Raw genomic sequence first — 20,983 nt, 5'->3', positions numbered from 1 at the left:
GTCTAAAGATCAGTAACATATCTATATACCAATAACAATCAAGCTGAGAACCAAATTTAAATCTCAATGTTATTTACAATAGCTACAAAACAAAAATACCTAGGAATACATTTATGAAAGAAGATAAAAGATCTTTACAAGGAGAAATACAAAACACTAATGAAAGAAATCATACATGACACAAACAAATGGAAAAACATCCCAGCCTCATGAATTGGAAGAATCAATATTGTTAAAATGACCACACTGCCCAAAGTAATTTACAGATTCAATTCAGTTGCTATCAAATTACCAACATCATTTTTTCACAGAATTAGAATAAACAATCCTAAAATTCATATGGAAACAAACAGCCCCAATAGCCTAAGCAATCAAAGCTGGAAGAATCACATCACCTCACTTCAATTTATACTACAGGGATATAGTAACCAAGACAGCATGGTACTGGTATAAAAAGAGACACACAAATTAGTAGAACAGAATAGAGAACCCAGAAGTAAGGTCACATACCTATAACCAACTGATCTTCAACAATGATGACAAATATATACACTGAATAAAAGACACCCTACTCAGTAAATGTTGCTAGGAGAAGTGAATAGCCATGCAGAAGAATGAAACAAACAAACAAACAAAAACTCATGACAGATAAAAGACATAAATGTAAATAAAACCATACAAAACCTAGAAAAAAATTAGGGAAAGTACTTCTGGACATTGGCCTAGGCAAAGAATTTATGACTAAGTCCTCAAAAGCTAATGCAACAAAAACAAAAATAGACAAATAGGGCTTAATTAAACTAAAAATCCCCTACAAAGCAGAAGAAACAGTCAACAGAGTAAATGAACAACCTACAAAATGGGAGAAAATATTTGCAAAGTATCCATCTGACCCAGGACTAATACCTAGAATCTAGAAAGAACTGAAGCAACACAGAAAGTAATGTAAATAATAATAATAATAATCCCTTAAAAAGGGGGCCAAGAACATGAACAGACATTTTTCAAAAGAAGATACAGAAGCAGCCAACAAACAATACAAAACAAAACAAAAAATAAAATACTCAACATCACTAATCGTCAAAGAAATACAAATTAAAACCACAATGACATACCATCTTACTCCAGTCAGAATGACTATTATTAAAAAGTCAAAAAACAAAAGATGTTGGCAAGGATGCTGAGGAAAAGGAACACTCATTCAATGTTGGTGGAAATGTAAATTAGAACAACCTCTCTGGAAAAAAATGTATGGAGATTTCTCAAAGAACTAAAAATAGAACTACCATTCGATACAACAATCCCACTACTGGATATATACCAAAAAGAAAAGAAATCATTACATCAAAATGCTACCTGTACTCATGTCTTTATTTCAGCACTATTCACAAAGTCATAGAATAAACCTAAGTGTCCATCAATGAATAATTGGATAAAGAGAATGTGACATATATATACATACACACATGCCATAGAATACTTCTCAGTCATAAAAAAGAATGAAATCCTGTCTTTTGCAGCAACGTGGAGAGCAATGGAGGCCATTTTCTTAAGTGAAATAACCCAGAAAGTTAAATACTGCATGGACTCATTTATAAGCGGGAGCTAAATAATGAATACATATGAATACAAGGTGCAATAATAGACATTGAAGACTCTGAAAGGTGGGAGGTTGGGAAGAGGTTAGGAAAAAAAAATTACCTACTGCGTATAATGTACATTATTCAAGTGATGGCTAAAAGCCCAGACTTCATCACTACACAATACTGTACTTCTACCCTCAAATCAGTAAAATTTTTTTAATCAAAAATAGAAAATGTTGTATATATACACAATGGAATATTATTCCACCATAAAAAAAGAATTAAATCCTGTTGCATATTCTCACTCATATGTGAGTGCTTTTTTAGCTTTTTTAGTATATCATGAAGATAGAGGTCAGATTAGCTGTTACCAGAAGCTACAAAGGGAAGTGGGGAGGATGGATAAAGAAAGAAAAAGAATATAAATGTATTTCTACTAGTAAAAAGTAATAAACTAATAAAAAGTATTTACAGGCTGGCCAGTTTTAGCAGGTTGTAATCATTACTTCCTTGTATGAACAATTTTTTCACAAAGCTTGAAAATTGTAACCATAATTATCTTTAAATAGTAATTATTATAGGGAAAATGTTGAACAAGGATAACAGCATTCTTTTGAATTAGAAATTTATTTTACCATAGACTTGGTTATACTTTGTAAATAATGCACTGAATAATATAACTCCTAAAAAGCATTTTTCTTCATGATTAAGTTTAATAAGCAGTTATTTTGAATTCCTTTTCAGGTAATTCACACATCTCCATTTCAGTCACTGCTATTTTTGTTTGTCCTTTTGATGATGTCATGTTTCCCTGATTGCTCTTGATCCTTGTGGCTGTTCACTCATGTCTTCACATTTGAAGAAATAGGTACTGACTCCAGTCTTCACAGACTGGCTCTGTTTTGGAAGACCCTTCCACTGTCAGCCTGTCCAGAGATTCCGGGCAGGCCATCTTGTGTTTTACTGATGCCCAGGGCCAGTTGGGCCAGCATGGTTCTGGGGCATGATGAAAGCCTGGAGCCATTGCAGTCAGTGTGGCACTGGGGGATGCCCAAAGCCTAGGTCTGCTCTACCTGCCATGGCACTGGAGTGAGTCAGAGAGCAGGTGCATCTCACAGGTCTGAAGTCTGGAGATGTGGGGTCCCACCCAGCACCATGGCAAGGCTGGAAGATCAATCTATGGGTACTGACCTACAGTCTGGAGCCATGGGACCTGTCTCGTGCTGGGTTTTACTGTAGTTGGACTGGTATTGGTCCTAGGTAATTCCTGTACTCATTTCCCTCTCTTTCCTTCAAGCAGATGTTACATATTTTTATACTGTGCTGCCTGCAGTTTTTTGAGAGGTGATGTGGATAATGTAAAACTGTCCTTCCTACCCTCTTCAATGCATCTATTCTTATTGTTGTGCTACAACCGGGTACTGTGACATCTCACCTGGTTTTCTTTGTTCTTGTGAAGATATTTTAGTTTGTAAATAGTTCGAATTGATGTTTCTGTGCGGGGACAATCACTGGAGAGCCCTGTTTCACCATCTTGCTCCACCTCTCTCCTTCAACTTTCAGCCAATTTTTCAGCAAAAATCTTAAAGGCCAGAAGGCAATTGGATGATAGACTGATGAAGAAAAAAAAATCTTTCAACTGAGAATTCAATATCTGGCAAAAATGTCTTTCAAAATCGAAGGAGAAATTAAGATATTCCCAGGCAAACAAAAGCCAAGGAAGTTCATTACCACTACACCTGCCCTACAAAAAATGTTAAAAGAAGTCCTTCAGGATGACAATACTACCCAAAGCTATCTACAGATTCAATGAATTTCCTATCAAAATCTTAATAAGGTTTCAAGGTTTTTAAAGTAATTTAAACACTTGTTATAAAATCATATGGAACCACAAGAGACAACAAACAAACAAAACAAAACAAATTCTTAAAAAAGAACAAAGAGGATTCACACTTCTTGATTTCAAATTTATTACAAAGCTACAGCACTGAATCAGTGTGCTGCTGGTATAAACACACACACATAGACCAATGGAATAAAAGAGAGCTATGAAATAGACTCTTGCTTATTTATGTAAGTGATTTTTGACAAGAATGCCGTGACCATTAAATGAGGAAAGAAAAATATTTTTAACAATCAATGCTGGGAAAACTACATGGACACTTGCAAAAGAAGGATATTGGACCCTTACCTTACACCACATACACTATATACCTTACACCATGCTGTCTTAAATGAACCAAAGACCTAAACATAAGAGCTAAAACTGTAAAATTGGTAGAAGGAAACATGAGAGAAAACTTCTATGAAATTGGATTTTGCAACAATTTATCAGATATGACACAAAGAGCACAGGAATGGAAACAGGAGATACATTGGATGCTATTAAAATTAGAATAAATGCATCAAGGGACACCATCAACAGAATGAAAAGACAACTCACAGAATGAGACAAAAATTGTAAATTATATATCCAATGAGAAATTAACATCCAGAATATACAAAGAATTCCTACAACTTAATGATAATAAACAAGCACCAACTAAAAAGTGGGCAAATGGATTGAATAGGTATTTCTCCAAAGAGATACAAATGGCCAATAAAAGCATACAAAGATGCTCAATTTCACTAATCATTAAGGAAATGCAAGTCAAAAGTACAATGAGGTACCACTGTACAATCATTATGATGACTTTTACAAAAAAAAATAAAAACTGTGAGTGAAGATGTGGAGAAATTGGAATACTTGTGCATTACTGACAAGAATGTAAAATGGTACAGCCACTGTGGAAACAGTTTTGCAGTGCCTCAAAAAGTTAAATTATCATATGATCCAGTAATTCTACTTCTCAGTACTCTAATGAAAGGCAAGCAGGGATTTGAACAAATATTTCTACACAAATGTCCATAGCATCATCATTCACATAACCAAAAGGTGGAAACAACACTAACGTCTATTGTCAGATGAATTGAAAAACAAAATGTGATATATAGGTGCAATGGAATATTACTCAGCCTTAAAAACGAATGAAATTGTGACAAATGCTATAACATAAATGAATCTTGAAGACAGTATGCTAAGTGAAAACAGACATAAAAGAACAAATATAGTATGATATCACTTGTACGAGGCACCAAGGAAAAGAAGTTACCAGGGACTGAGGGAGGGAGGAATAAGGAATTATTTTTTAATAGGTACATATTTTATGTTTGGGATAACAAAAAAGTTCTGAAAATGGGTAATGGTGATTGCACAACAATGTGTATGTACTTACTGCCACTAAATTGTACTGTTAAAGTGGTAATTTTATGTTATAGTATAGTTTACTCCAATTAAAAAATTTTATAAAATTAATAAAAATAATACACCTCAATAGGATGAAGGTAAAAAATGATTATCTCAATTGACACAAGAAAGCATTTGACAAAATCCAACACCCTCTAATAATAATAATAATAAACCTGTCAACAAACTAGGAATAGAAGCGAACTTCTTCAAGATAAGAGACATATATGAATTAAAAAAAGAGCTAAATTCACATTCAACAGGGAAAGGCTGAAACCTCTCCCCCGAGTATAAGAAGAGGACAAGAATGCCCCCTCACTATTTCCATTCACCATTGTACTGCAGTAGGTTCTAGACAGGGCAATTGAGTAAGAAAATAAATGTTATCCATATTAGGAAAATGTAAAACTGTCTTTATTTGCTGATAATACCATTGTATATAGAGATGATCCTAAGGAATCCATTAGTAACTACTGAAACGATTAAAAAGATTCAGTCAAATTTCAGGACATGCTATAGATTGAATGTTTGTGGCCCTGTCCCCTAAATGTATATGTTAAAGCCTAATCTCCAGTGTGATAATATTTGAAGGTGGAGCCTTTGGGAGATAATTAGGTCATGAAGGTAGAGCCCCTATGGATGGGATTAATGCTCTTATAAGAAGTGGCCAGAGAGCTAGCTCTCTCTCTGCTCTCCACCATGTGAGGGTATAATGAGAAGATAGCCATTTGGAACCAGAAAGAGGGCCTATCCCCGGGGAACCAAATTGGCCTGTACTTCTTATCTTGGACTTTCCAGCCTCCAGAACTGTGAGAAATATATGTTTATTGTTTCAGCCACTCATTCTATGGCAATTTGTTATAACAGCCTGAACTAAGACAAGATACAATATCAAGGCTTAAAAATCATGAGGGCTCAATCCCACAAGACTGCCCCGCACTTTAGATGCCAATTACAAGTTCCAGGTTATGATCTGTACTTCTAACAGACCAACTATAAATCAGGGTTCTCATTCAATTAATTTGCTAGAGCAGCTCACAGAACTCAGGGAAACACTTTACTTACATTTACCCATTTATTTTAAAGGATATTACAAAAGATACAGATGAACACCCAGAAGGAAGAGATATATTGGGCAAGGTATGTGGAATGGGGCACCAAGCTTCCATGCCCTGTTCAAGTGAGCCACCCTTCAGGAACCTCCAGGTGTTCAGCTATCCCAAAGCTCTCTTAACCTTGTTATTTTGGGTTCTTATGGAGGCTTCATTATGTAGACATCATTAGCCATTGGTGATCGATTCAACCTTTAACTCCTCTCTGCTCCAATCTTCTAATCATGCCCTGGTCTTTGCCGTGAACAGCCCACATCCTGAAGATATCTAGGGGCTGCCAATCATCAGTCATCTTATTAGCATACAAAAGACACTCTTATCGCTCAGGATACTTCAAGGGTTTTAGGGGCTGTATGCCAGAAAAGGAGATCAAAGAGCAAATATATATTTCACAATATCACAGTAAACAATTCCATTTACCATAGCGTCAAAAATAATAAAATAACTCAGAAATAAATCTAACCAAAACTACAAAACATTGCTGAAATAATTTAAAGAAGATCTAAATAAATTGCAGGATACCCAGTGTTCATAGGAAACTCTGTTCGTGGGAAATTATGCCCTCTGGAAACTGTGTTCATGGATTGTAAGACAATATTGTTGAGATAACAATACTTCCCAAGTTTATCTGCAGAGTCCATGCAACCCTTACCAAAATCCCAACGGTCCTTTTGTTCGGAAAAGGAAAAGACAATCCTAAAATTCATATGAAATTGAAAGGGACCATGAAATTAGCTGGGCGTGGTGGCACACGTCTGTAACCCCAGCTACTCAGGATGGTGAGACAGGAGAATCGCTTGAACCTGGGAGGCGGAGGTTGCAGTGAGCGGAGATCGTGCCACTGCACTCTAGCCTGGGCGAGAGAGCGAGACTCTGTCTCAAAAAAAAAAAAAAAAAAAGGGAGCGTGAGTAGCCAATACAATCTTAATAATATTTTCAGAGAAATCACACTTACTGATTTCAAACATACTGCACAGTTATAGTAATCAAAAAATAAATGTGGTTCTTGCATACAGATAAATTAAAAACGTGGTTTTTGCATAAAATTCTATGAAATAGAATTAAGAGTCCAGATATAAGCGTATACATCTGTACTAAATTGATTTTCAACAAGTATGCCAAGACAATTAAAAGGGCTAAGAATTGTCTCTTCAACAGAAGGTGCTGAGACAACTGGATATCCATGTGCAAAACAATGAATTTGGTCCCTTTCATCACACTATATATAATAATTAACTCAAAATGGGTCAAAGACATAAATATAAGAGCTAAAAACAAACAAAATTTTACAAGAAAATATAGGGGTACATTTTCATGAACTTGGATTTCACAGTGTTTATTTAGGTGTGACTCCAAACGCACAACCAAGTTTTAAGCTTTTGTGCATCAAAAATACTATCAAGAAAGTGAAAAGACACCCCACAAAACGGGATAAAATATTTTCATATCATATATCTGATAAGGTTCTCCTATCCAGAATTTAAAAAGAACAATTAACAGCCCTGCTATAAACAATTCATTTAAAAAATGAATAAAGCACTTGTAATAGACATTTCTCCAAAGATACACATATGTCCAACAAGCACACAAAAAGATGCTCATCCTCATTAATCATTAGAGAAATGCAAATTAAAACCACAATAAGATACAACTTCATACCCACTAGGATGGCTGTAACGATAAAAATGATTGAATCACTTCTAAAATGTCTTTCTCCACAGATTTATGATCTCACAAATTCCTGTTCTAATTATAGCAATTGTTCTGAATTATAAGTTTAGTGTCTAGGTTATTCTGTTCAAGTGAACAGAATAATTTATGCACAAGCACAATTTATAGGTATTTAACAATTAAACGTCTGAAGATAGGAGGCAACGGCAAAATTATGAAAAATCCTAATGCTGAATTTTATGAAGCTACTACAAAACATGTTGTCAGAAAATATCTAAAAAACCAAGCAAATGTTTATTCTACATGGAAATGAGCAGGACACGAAAGTGTATATTCAAAATTATCCAAGCTTTGTAAGAGCTTAGAAAAAAGGAAAAGGAAATAGTGTTAATATTTCACTGTGAACCCTGGAAAATGGGAGGCCGGCTTACAGTTCATTATTTTCTCTTCATGTCAATTTTCTGAATTTTACAGTGTCAATATTGTGCATGCAATTCTTTTGCAATCAGGGGAAAATAAAAGAAATCCTCAAGAAGTTAAGTCTGGGAATGACAAGTCAGTAAAAATTACGTAGATTGGGTCAAGATGGCAGCCTGAACACTGAGCAGTAGCGCATTTCTCTTGTCCTACCACAAATCCCCTTCAATGGAGGGTGGGGAGACGCGGGGAGGGAGGGGAAAGGAAAGGGCTAATTCCTGAAAGGTGGAAAGCCGAAGGGGCAGGGGCGCAGAGAGTTGAGGTTAGGTGGGGGGAGGGGCGCGTGCTAAACCAGAAGAGGTAAACCTACGAAGTGAGAGAGAGTTCGTTGTGGGCTCCACAGCTTCTGATTTGGGGGAAGCTGCGAGACCCACAACCTAGGAGCACCTTCCATGCCCGGGGCTGTGGCACAGGTTGGTGGGGGAGGGGCGCCACGCGGTGTTTGGCAGGAAGGGGAGGCCTCTCTACTGACCGGAAGCTGCGCTAGAAAAAGAGGGAGGAGACTGCAGCGCAGCAGCGATTAGTGGGAGTCCGATGTGGGAGAGGGGCTGCGGTCACCGCCACCGCCACTGCCACCGCCGCCGCCACCAGGAAGGCGGAGGACGCAGGAGCCAAGAGCAAGGGACGCCGCCACGGTCATCTTCGCCTGCCCCGCCGTCCTCTTAGAGACACTCCTTGCCTACGGATCATCCTCTCCCAGCTTTTGCAAGCACCGGGCTGCTCGCCCGCTGATTTTCCTCCTCCATAGGCTCACTGCGGAGGCAACGGCGAGGTGTCCGATTTGGGCACTTGAGGCCCGCAATCCGGGACGGTGGGGAATCTGCGCCTCCTGGCCGGGTAGTGTTGGAAGCAGGGCGAGGGGAATGGGGAAACGCTTCCTATTTCACCGAACCGCAGATCTTAGCCAGACTGAGCTGGGGAGGAAGGTTACTGCAGGCACTCAGCCAGGGTGCCTTGATTTCCAGCTTTGCTATCTAGCTTTCGGGAAAAACAGGTGTGGGTTTACGGGGTGCGCTGATTAGGAGAAAAAGCTCTCCGTGTTATGCATTGATTTTGTTAATTTCCTTTCTCGGTCCACCTGGCAACTGTGCTCCTCCTCGCAGGCATGAAGACCCCGTTTGGAAAGGCAGCTGCAGGGCAGCGGTCCAGGACAGGCGCTGGCCACGGCAGTGTGTCTGTTACCATGATAAAGAGGAAGGCTGCACACAAGAAGCATAGGAGCCGACCCACCTCCCAGCCTCGGAGGAACATCGTGGGCTGCAGAATTCAGCACGGATGGAAAGATGGAGATGAACCTCTAACACAGTGGAAAGGAACCGTTCTGGATCAGGTACCTGTAAATCCCTCTCTGTATCTTATCAAATATGATGGATTTGACTGTGTTTATGGATTGGAACTTCACAGAGATGAAAGAGTGTCATCACTTGAAGTCCTTCCTAATAGAGTTGCATCATCTAGAATCAGTGATACACACTTGGCAGAAATAATGGTTGGCAAAGCAGTGGAACATATTTTTGAGACAGAGGAAGGTTCCAAAAATGAATGGAGGGGGATGGTCTTAGCTCAGGCACCTGTCATGAACACATGGTTTTACATTACCTATGAGAAAGATCCTGTATTATATATGTACCAGCTCTTAGATGATTATAAAGATGGTGACCTCCGCATCCTTCAAGATTCCAATGATTCTCCTCTGGCAGAGAGGGAGCCAGGAGAAGTCATAGACAGCCTGGTAGGCAAACAGGTGGAATACGCCAAAGACGATGGCTCCAAGAGAACTGGCATGGTCATTCATCAGGTAGAAGCAAAACCCTCTGTGTACTTCATCAAATTTGATGATGATTTCCATATCTATGTCTACGATTTGGTAAAAACATCTTAGAGGTCATCTTGAAATTTGCCAAATATATGAGACTCTAAATCTGTAGACACAGAAAGTCTTGATTGCTTTCCAGTTTGTAAGAACCATCTTCTCCCTTTTTGCACGTTTTGCTTGGCAAAAAATTGGAACTTCTGCCCTCTCATATGTTTTTGGAAGAAACCTTTTGCCCATCTGTCCAACCTTTTCACTGGTTCCTCTCCACAATTTAACTGATTAGTGAGAAGGGTAAAGCCTGACATCCATTGGCTCATACTTTTTTTTATCTTGGGTGGTGTTAATAGATTAAAGGTAGCTGAACACCTCTCACCTCACTCTTTTTGGCACTTGGACTCTACACTCATTGAGGTGTGAAGCTTGCTGAGATATCCCATGTGACTGGCTGGGTAAGTGACTTTGCAATCTCAAATCTCCCCCAAGTGGCTTCAAAAATCTAACTTGGGAAAGAGTGGGAAGCCCATTTTGGTCTCTTGTTCAAGTTGCATTCTCAATTCTAACTGTACTAAAAGTAAGGCTAATTTTGCTCTCTTTCTGGTTCTTTCACCTATTGCTCAACTGTTTTAGAATTAAGAAGGTAATTACTTTGCATTTTAGTACCTAACCATAGGCTGAGAAACCTTGCAAAACTGATAAGAAGACAAGCATTTGGGGACCAAACTCCAAGTGGAGAGATCAAGATTTCTGGTGGAGCTTAAGTGAAAGGTTTTAGTCATCAGTGGCATTAGGGTCTCTCTTGTCTCCAATAGCTCTGGCTGGTATCTGCAGACATGGAGTAGGTTTTAACTGATACAAGCTGTGCAGGCAGACTTTAGCACAAATGGTCTTTGCCGGCCCAGAGGAGCATTAAGCCAGGCTCTAGCTAGAGCCCTCAGTCACAAGGCAAAGGCTGGATTTGGCAAGGGTTGACAGATCTGTCCAGAACCTCAAAATGAAAGAGGAGAAACCTAGAATCAAGCTGAGATACAGATTTCTTTGCTGTGCTAAGAGAGACTCAGAAGTTTTAGATTTGATTCTTAGGAGACTGAATTCAGAGTTCCAGCATATGAGGTGGGCAAGGCACTTGTGAGAACCAAGAATGGCTGAAAGCAGGCTATACTTCCTTGCAGGGACTGGTGGGCTCATCTATTATGGTATCCCAGCAGGACTTGGAACACAGTCAGTGGTAGGTAGTCTGTAGGCTTAATGATGTTTTAAGTGCTGGCATTGGTAGATAGAAATCTAATAGATTTTTGTTAGTGTTTTGATTTTTAACTCCATCCTGTTTCTTGGCTGGCCCTAAGAAACTCATATGCAGATAAGGGTGAGTTCTACTGTGGCAGAAAAGTAAACAATGGAAGGGCCTTTGAGCTTTCCATTATTAAAGAGGCATTGGTGGAGGTTAACCAAAGCCTAGGAAAGAAAAGTTGAAGTACAAGCATGGTTTTTGAGAGAAGCACTTGGCCAAAACCAAAGCTTTCTCATTGAGGTTCTCACAGAAGCTCCATTAGCAGTAACAGCCTAATAAGGCCATGGAGTTCTGCACATTTGGGGTTGGGACTAAAGGCAGTACAATCATATTGGGACTGTACTGCAAGATATCTTCCAAATTAGTTTAAGTTCACAGGTCATGGAGTCCAGACTACCGGCACAGATTGGCATCCTGCTGAGGATGAAACAAAGAAGATGTTCTCTTTTCTCCTATGTTTTATCTGTCTACTTTTGCTTTTTGATGCCACTAAGTCTCTATTATGATGTTTGACTGACAACAGCAATGTGGGTCTGTATTGCCCTATGTTCTAAGTCCTGGGGTCATATATTTGCTTAAAAAAACTGTTCTAGTGGCTGGGGACTAGTGTGCTTTCTAATTTTTTTGATGTGAGGTTGATATTGTGATAATCTTATGTCTTCTTGACCCTTTGGACTCTTTAATATGTATGACATGCAATTGTGGGGTTAGATTAATTCAACTCCTGAGGTCCTGAAGGAACTACACCCAGTCAAGAGGAAGACAGCCAAGGCTGCAGCTGCTGAAGGAACCCCATATCTGGGCAGACATCTTTGTGAGATCTATATGGCTGAAATGAGAAAAACGAGAAATTGGGAAAGGCAGAATTTTGGACTTTAATTATTTTGGACTTTGAATTAGAAATTTAATTTTGGACAGTCCTTTTTGCCTTGGAGTTTAATAGTTGATGGGGTGGGGGTGAGGTCATATAGTTCAAACTAAGGCATTTTTATTATGTTGTTGATATTGTATTATTTGGAGTATTTTAATGCTATCTTTGGGAGTCATTGTATAATTCTTGTCAGCTATGTCAGGAAATATGGCTGGACATAATTGTAAATTAGGGCTGCAATTGTGATCATATTTTCAGCCTAGGGTGTAATGTAGCCTTAGAGTTAATTTAATTACTGTTCTATTTTGACTTATTTCAGAGCCTCTTGGGGGCAAAAACAACTGCTCACCAATCTTACATTGATGGGAGCAGAACTTCTCTAAGATATTGTTGGTCTCCCTGGAAGGGGACAGCCACAGCCCTGTTTGTTGACCAGAGTCTTGAGCATTAACCATTGTGGCTTAAGAGAATGAAAATGTACAAGGTTATGATGGGATCTATCCTCTTCCTCTCTCCATGCTCCTGACTCAAGAAAAGGAAAAGACTTGCATCTCTCAAAAATGTTTGGAAGAAAGTTCTACCCATCTTCTCTTACACTCATTCAATCTTATGCTTGGGAGGAGGAATAACTTGATGAGATTGAGAAAATGGTTATAATGGATAGGCAGCTTAGGCCACTCTTGGATCTTGAGTTCGTTCCACACAGCAAGATGTGGGAAAGACTGCAGTCCTTCACTACATGGCTGGGTAAACATCTGCTTTGTAGACCCAACTATCTCTCCTTGGGGTGGGGGAATCCCAAAGTCCTTAGACTTATGATAGAAGTTCATTTCAGCCTCAGGTCCAAGCCATGTTCTCCAATCCAGCTCTATCAGCTATAAAGCTGGTATCTATTTTTATTCTTTTTTACAGTTTTAATATATAAATTGTTTTTTAGAAAAATAACACATGCCTATGGTAAAAGTCAAATAGTACAAAAGGGTATACTATTAAAAAGTAAGTCTCTCTTCCTCCTTCTCACCCCTGGCCTCAGTTCCCTGGTCCCATTTTCAAAAAGTAACGACTGTTACCAGTTACTGATGTATCATTCCAGAGATATTCCGTGTATTTACAAGCATATTGTGTGTGGGTATGTGTGTATCAGGTTTTTTTTTTTTTTACACAAGTGGTGGCATACTATACATGCTGTTCTGAATTTTGCTTTTTTCACTGAACAATATATTAAAGCTGATATCTTAATCCCTATTTGATTCCTGTGTATATTTTTTAGTTGGTTCAGAATCTGGAAGGGAAGGAGGTGTAATTAATTCAAACCTTCAAACCCTAACCCAGTTTAATGAAAACTTACATGACCCTACAAACCCACAATTTCTGCCAGTTCAATTTTTCTCAATAGTAGAATGTGAAATATATGTGAACATAATATATTCTGTGAGAGGAACTTCTCAAGAGAGGCCAGTATATTTTTACTGAGGGAAGTTAAAAGGAAAACCAATTATATATTGAAGCTGTGGGGAAAGTTAAGGTACTATATAATTAATAATCCAGAAATGAAATGAACAATTATTTTTTTCTGTTTAAACTTGCACTCACATCTACTGCAATATGCAAATTCATATTTATAGCTTTGATTTGCCTTTTCTAACAGAACTTGCCTGCATGTAACAGGAAACCCATTTCAAACAGGCTTAAACTGTTACCAAACATTGATCAATATAAATTTTAAAAAAATCTAGAGCTCAGATGGGCTTCAGGCATAGTTTGAATTGGGGCTCAGCCTCAGTGTTTATGATTCTTTAGGATTTTCGCTGTGTGTGTCAGTTTCATTCTCAGGCTGTTTTTTTTTTATGGTAGCAAAATTGGACCAGCAGTTCCAGGCTACAGCAGTCCAATCTAGAGAAAGATAGATAACCTGTGCCCTATGATGTATTCTCAGCTGGCTTAGGTCAGATACTTTGACCAATCACTAAAATCTCAGGGATGAAATACACTGATTGGCTTAGCAAGGTCATGTGTTCCATCCCTAACCTCTAGGGCAGTGGTCCCCAATTGTTTTGGCACCAGGAACTGGTTTCGTGGAAAACAATTTTTCCACGGACAGGGTGGGTGGGGGGAGGGGGGTGGTTTGGGGATGATTCAAATGCCTAACATTTATTGTGCAATTTATTTCTATTATTATGTTCTAATATATAATGAAATAATTATATAACTCACCATAATGTAGAATCAGTAGGAGCCCTGAGCTTGTTTCCCTGCAACTAAGCCGTCCCATCTGGGGGTGATGGGAGACAGCGACAGATCATCAGGCATTAGATTCTTATAAGGAACATGCAGCCTAGATCCCTTGCATGCACAGTTCACAATAGGGTTCATGCTTCTATGAGCATCTAATGCCACTGCTGATCTGACAGGAGGCAGAGCTCAGGTGGTAATGCAAGTGATGGGGAGCAGCCGTAAACACAGATGAAGCTTCGCTTGCTTACCCACCTGCCACTCACTTCCTGCTGTGTGGCCTGGTTCCTAGCAGGCCATGGACCAGTATTTGTCAGTGGCCCAGGGGTTGGGGACCCCTGCCCTAGGGTATATCTCTCTGGAACCAGATGGATTTCCAGTAGAATCAAGGGTTTTGGGGAAATGAATAATGAATGCTATTCACCAATCACAAATATCTAGTATAGCTTCTTCATTTGAATACCTAGTATCCATGGACACATTTCTTCCTACACATCCTCTTTCAAAAAATGCCCACACGTAGGTGTGATAAATTCATGTCCCCAAAGGAGAAAAACCTGAAGTCTTATCTAGTTACTGCATTTAGCATTAAGTTCAAGATCCCTAGTTGATATGCAGCCATCTTTAGATCCATCTTCCTAGCAGTCTGGTCACCTGTACTTAAATTATAAACTACTCTTCTTTTCAACATACCCAATATACACTAGTGGGGAGATAACCAGAGAAATATAATCAAAACTACCATTTGAAAAAGGGAGGAAATAGGAAAAAATACATAGTAGTTTCTGGTCCAAAGCATATATCGTAACCTGTTAGACAAGGACTACCTATCCTGGCAGTTGAGTGACTCCTTTGGTCAAATACCTCATTGTGTTCTCTGAGACGTTCTCTCTTGGAGGCATATCTTGGGTGGATGCCCTTTCTGGGGGTTGAACTGGGCATTCTATGCCACTTCTTGCACCTGGGGGTTGAACAATCAGAGGTTTTTTAATTATTGGCTATAATTAGAGATTATTTAGTACAGTAGCTCTCAAACTTTAGTACACACCAGAATCACCTTGAGAATTTGTTAAAATACAGATTTCTGGGGCCCTCTTACAGAGATTCTAATTGAGCAGGTCTAGGGTGGGGTCCATAGGCTTATATTTATAACAAGTTCCCACATGAGACTGATGCTGCTGGGACCCCACATTGAAAATCACTGATATATAGGTGGCAGTTGAGTGAGGTCAGTTTTATTATTTCCTATACTTACCTGATAAGATTTACCTGGAGTGATTGTTAAATATAAATTGCTGAGCCCCATCTTAAATGTAATAAATCAAAATCTCTTGGGAAGGGACCTGGGGCAGTTGTACAAGATACCTCAGGTGATTCTTTGTCATCAGTAGTGATTAGGAAACACTGATCTAGGAAATTAGGTTTTTCTTGCCCCTAATCTTATTTCCTAATAGGTCTTCCATCTGCTTGCCCTTGTTCTCACTAAGCTTAATTTGGTGCAAAAAAACTTGACTTTTCAAATCATACAAAGTTCCAAATTACCCACGTCTCCTTCCACTGGGATTTCACGAAACCAGTGAGTAAACAAGCAAAGTTTTATCTTCTTCTTTCACTGTTTTCAAGTAGGCCCATTTCAACAATGGAGATGTTATGCTTGATCTTAGCCTAAGAAGCACAGATCTGAGGGCCACATGCTCCCCAAGAAAGGATGGAATAAGTGAAAAAATAAAGTCAGCTGATTGGACATTAATTCCAGGTTTTACTAGCTCTGTACTAGCAAGTTACTTAATCTTTGTGAATCTATTCCCCTTCTTGATAGAGAGAGTAACACTCTTTACTCAGTTCTGTTTAGAGGTATATGAGAAACTATATCCTTAGCATGTAACATAGTGCAGCACAGATGCTTAATAAAGGTGAATTCCCTTTAGTTCTCAAGAGGGTAAACCTCATGTCCTTTTGGTTATATTTAGCAATGCTCCAGTGACATGTATCTAGTGAATATAGGTCTAGAAATTCTATTACTGAAATGCGAAAGAAATTATTTAAATAATTCTTTAGATGTACATAGCTCTTTTAGTCTCTGCTAAGAACTGAGTTTGTTTTCCCAGAGAGCTCATTAATCTTTATAACATTACTGGACAGTTAAGAGAGCAGGGTTATTATCCTGAATGCAATCATTCATTCATTCATTCAGCTACTTTTTGATGGATTTGCCCAATAGTGATGAATGAGATAGATACTGTCCATTCTGTCAGGGAGCTTACATTTTCATAGAGGGGAGAAAAGCAACAAAGATGTAGACAAATAACCTAAATAATGTGTATAATTTCAGAGAGTGATAAGTTGTATGAAGAACAAAAAAGCAGAGCAATGGATAGAGATGAACTGAAATGAGGGAACTACTTCAGCAAAAGGTTTTCAGAGGAAGGCCTGAGTGGATATTAGCAAATAACTAAAGAAGCCAGCCCATGCAATGATTTGAGGAAGGAGTGTTCTACAGAGAAAAAAACAAGTTGAAAGGCTGGAATACCTGATGTCATTTATCCATAGCTATTAATTCAGTAATGTGTTTAACATTGAAACCTAGGGCCTGTGATTCTTCTCTACTGTTCTGCACAGCTAACACTATACCTCTGTTGTTTTCTGGTATGTTTTTGGGGTTTTTAAATATGTTTTTTGTTTGTTTGTTTGTTTGTTTTTTGAGACAGAGTTTTGCTCTTGTTGCCCAGGCTGGAATGCAATGGCCCAATCTCGGCTCACCGCAACCTCCACCTCCCAGGTTCAAGCAATTCTCCTGCCTCAGCCTCCCAAGTAGCTGGGATTAAAGGCATGCAACACCATGCCTGGTTAATTTTGTATTTTTAGTAGAGACATGGTTTCACCATGTTGGTCAGGCTGGTCTCGAGCTCCTGACCTCAGGTGATCCGCCTGCCTCGGCCTCCCAAAGTGCTGGGATTACAGGCATGTCCCACCATGCCCAGCCTTAAATATGTTTTTCCATTGTTATCCTAGAAAGCAAGTAAAGTGGCTAAGAGGTCACTGATTAAATGGAAATGGGGCAGATTTCTTCCTCTACCCCAAATCTATGAAACAGGTGCATAACATAAAGTTGAAGCTCACATGTAATGTAATGAATGTGTATAGCTATTTTTCTGGTTACATTTTCAAGCACATACTACAAGACATTTGTATTATTAGTTTAAATCATTTGCCTTTGGAGGATGTCAGGATGTCAGTAAACATTTGTTGGACACCTAGTATGTGCTGGGCACATCTTAATCTTCACAGGGTACTGGAAGCTGAGTGTTACTACCTCCATTTTTCAGATAAGGAGATTAAGCTTAAAGAGAAAAAGGAAACCAAGGTCACACAGCTAGTAAGAGTGCTGGACTGAAACTAGCTCTCTTGATGCCAAGTAATACTCTAATTATTATTTTTTCCTAATATTTGCATAAAGAAATGGGAAAGAAACAGTAGCACCAAGGGAGAAGTCCAAGTGATTCACAGCTGTGATTTTCTCCATAACTCATTCATATTCTTCCCTCTCTATCACCCTCTTTCTACACACACTTTGTTCCTACTGTTAAATCTGCTTAATTCATTCATTTGTTCAACAAATTTATTCAGTGCCTACTTTGTTCCAGGCACTTTAACTAGGCATTTGGGATATTTCATGAACAAAGCATTCAGTGATGCCTGTTCTCATGGAGCTTACCTTCAGGCAAGGGGAGGCTAACAATTAAAAAAAATAATAATAAGTAAATTATGTGGGATGTCAAAAAGTGATAACTGTTATAAAAAAGAAAATTAGAACAAGGTAAGAGGGAAGGGAAGTGGTAGGTCACCATGGTAAATGGGGAGATTGGGGTGGACTTCATGGAGAAGGTAATATTTGAGCAAATAAATGAAGGAAGTGAGTTAGCCACCATATATCCAGAGAAAGAGCATTCTAGGCAAAAGGAACTACTAGAGGAAAGGGCCTAAGAGATAAGTGTGTTTTTGGCATGTTCAAAGACTAACAGGGAGGCTTATTTAGCTAGAGCTACATAGGTGAAGGAGAAAGACATAGGAGAAGTCAGAGAGGAAATAAGGGTCTAAATAATATAAGGCATTGTAAAGACTTAGTATTTGCTCTGCATGAAATGGGGAGCCTGTCACAAGTTGGGTTTTCCCAGGAAACAGACCCAGAAACAAAATTAGTCTTGTAGAAAATTTATTAAGCAGTGCCCTTGGGGTCAATACCTGGGGAAGAAATGGGAAAGCAGCAGGAGCACAAAGAAAATGAAGCTCTGAAAAAGAGTCAGTTACAGTGTCAACCACACCCACAGGAAGCTGTGGAACTAGAATGGCACTTCAGAGTTGGGGTAATATTTACAGGCCTTTCAACCCCTACACTAATCAGTCTTTGGATATGGGCTGCCCCAGGAAGGGGTGTAGCCTTGGACAAAGTTGCTTTCAGCAGCTGAGGCAATCCCTAATGGGGGTGAGAGCTGAAGCAGCATAATAAGTCCATCACTGAAGCATAACCTGGGTGTTGCATCCCATGTCCACAAACCCACTGTGGATTTTCAGCAGAGAATTGACCTCACTTATGTTTCTAAAAAAATCTCTCTGCTGTTTTAAGGATGGGCTATAAAGGAGAAAGTGAGGAAGCAGGGAAACTAGTTAGAGTATTGCAGTATCCCATGTGTGAGATTATGATATCTGAGAGGTAACAATGGAGGTGGTGAGAGGTATTTAAATTTGGGGTATATTTTGAAGGAAGAGTAAGTAGAATTTTCTCACAAATTAGAAGTGAAATGTAAGGAAAGAGAGGAGTCATGGATGGCTCCAAAAAACAACTGGGAAGATGGAGTTGCCACTGATAGAGATGAAGAAGGCTATGGTTTGGATGGGTGCTAGGAAGAGGAGAGGCTAGGAAATCAGTTTTGGACAAGTTGAGTTTGAAGGTGTTTTTAGGACATCTAAGTGGGGCTGTTGAGCAGTTATTGGATATATGAGTGTGCAGTTCATGGGAGAGGTCTGACTAAGCTGGATACATAAGTTGGAAATTTCTCCATGTAAATAATGCTTAAAACCATGGGACTGTATGAGATCACCCTAGGGAATGGGTGTACATAGAGAACAACAGATGACCATGGACAGAGCCCTGGGTCTTAAAGAGATCAGAGAGAAGAGGAGACACAAACAAGAGACTGAGAAGTCACCACCAGTGAGGTAGGAGGTAAACGAAGTGTGATGTCTTGGAAGTCCTTTTTGGCCTCCCTCCTTTCCGTAAATCTCTTTGTGACAATTTTTTTTCACTTAATCTCAAATGTCAGCTCCTCCACTGTACTTTTTTTGCTTTTCAGCTCCTTTGAATAAACCTGCCCACCACCAAGAACCCGTACATGACTTTATTTTCATTGTATCAAAGTAATGTGTCCACCGGTGTGAGCACCAGCAACTCACTTCTTCCTCAGACATCTCTAAAGCTGGAAAGATTTTGAGGGACAATATGGTTTCCTTCACCCCACCCCAATATTATGAATGAGACCAGCAGACCAACAGCAAACACCTAGAAGGTAAGAGGTTATTTTTTTAATATCCTCTTCCAACCCTATAACACGGCAGAAAGTAAATGGAATGGATGGAGCAAGTGTCACAAAACAGTGTCTTCGTGAATGGGAGAGAGGGGAGGTGGGCTCTGAAAGCCTAACTCAAAGCTCAGTTGACTAATTAAAGAAGGAAATTAGAGGGCTGTGCTGGTGTGTGCCTGTAGTTCCAGCTGCTGGGATGGCTGAAGTGAGAGGATCCCTGAGTGTAGGAGTTCAAGTCCCATCTGGGCAACATAGTGAGACCTCCATCTCTAAAAAACTAAAATAAAAGAAGGAAGTCAAGGTCAATGAAAGGAGAGCCCTAGTTAACCTACAGCTCTATTATATCAGTCCTCTGTATTATACATACATAGCCAAGCACTACCCAGATGCTATCATTCAGTGATCTGCCTCTTCTTACCAGCATTTAGTTATGGAACACAAAATATTTCTAGTGCAGATGGCCTCAGCGGGGTCCCCAGTAGTCAAGCCCCACCCTGGCATAGTACTGACCTTGCAGAGCCTTTGCTCATCCCACTACTCAGGTCTATTGAAACTGTTGATTCCCATGGATATCTGTTGATTTATTATTTGCTGAATATTTGTTGATAACTATGGATATTCGTTGGCTTTAGGGCCTCCCTTGCTTAAACACTGAAGTAGACAAATCACTGCACACACACTATCAGATTCACCCACACAGTAATTCAAATGGTGCTTGGCCCACTTCTTTCCAAAACCTCAGACCCTTGGAATGCTATCAGTTACCCTGTGTGAGATTGTGACTGTTTCTTAAGAGATTCCATTCTGCATGGGAAGAGAGAAAAGAATTGAAGAGTAGTGGGATGGCTGGGGGAAGGGTAGAGAATCCCAAAGTTTTCTAATCCTCACCTCTTATTCCTTGTCTCTCACTCTCCTTTTTCCCCTCATTCACTAAAATGTGAGTACCCTGCACACATGAGTACCACTAGCTGTGGGGCACGAAAAGAACAGATGTCTCAAGAGTGACTGTTGAAAACTATTACCCTGCACAAGGAAAGGCAGGTTTTGGAATACATATTAACATATCAG

At 39.3% G+C, this 20,983-nt stretch overlaps 1 protein-coding gene and 1 long non-coding RNA gene across 7 annotated transcripts in view; both read left to right on the top strand.

The window, feature by feature from the left end:
- Positions 1-8,621: 8,621 nt before the first annotated feature.
- SPIN3 (spindlin family member 3) lies at positions 8,622-13,349 on the top strand. 4 transcript variants are annotated; one of them, XM_054472519.2, is made up of 2 exons: positions 8,622-8,966; positions 9,233-13,349. In XM_054472519.2, the coding sequence occupies exon 2, from the start codon at positions 9,235-9,237 to the stop codon at positions 10,009-10,011; it is 777 nt and encodes a 258-aa protein (XP_054328494.1). In that variant the 5' UTR covers positions 8,622-8,966; positions 9,233-9,234; the 3' UTR covers positions 10,012-13,349. The 4 variants fall into 4 exon arrangements, 3 of the variants coding, with proteins under 3 accessions (XP_054328494.1, XP_054328497.1, XP_054328496.1); XM_054472522.2 differs by having other exon boundaries at positions 8,625-8,901; XR_008497160.2 differs by having other exon boundaries at positions 8,634-10,394; positions 11,599-11,728.
- Positions 13,350-19,687: 6,338 nt separating this feature from the next.
- The window catches only part of LOC129025056 (uncharacterized), an 84,737-nt gene continuing 83,441 nt past the window's right edge, over positions 19,688-20,983 (top strand). For 2 of the 3 annotated variants that reach the window (XR_010125504.1, XR_010125503.1), the window contains exon 1: positions 19,697-19,900. This is a non-coding gene — a long non-coding RNA (uncharacterized LOC129025056). Of the gene's footprint in view, positions 19,901-20,983 lie in introns of all 3 variants that reach the window. The other variant, XR_008497161.2, reaches the window with a different exon arrangement.

Source organism: Pongo pygmaeus, chromosome X (genome assembly GCF_028885625.2).
Source record: "Pongo pygmaeus isolate AG05252 chromosome X, NHGRI_mPonPyg2-v2.0_pri, whole genome shotgun sequence".
NCBI lineage: Eukaryota > Metazoa > Chordata > Mammalia > Primates > Hominidae > Pongo > Pongo pygmaeus.
The sequence above is the reverse complement of the archived record's forward strand: the minus strand, read 5'-3'. Positions and strand labels throughout refer to the sequence as shown.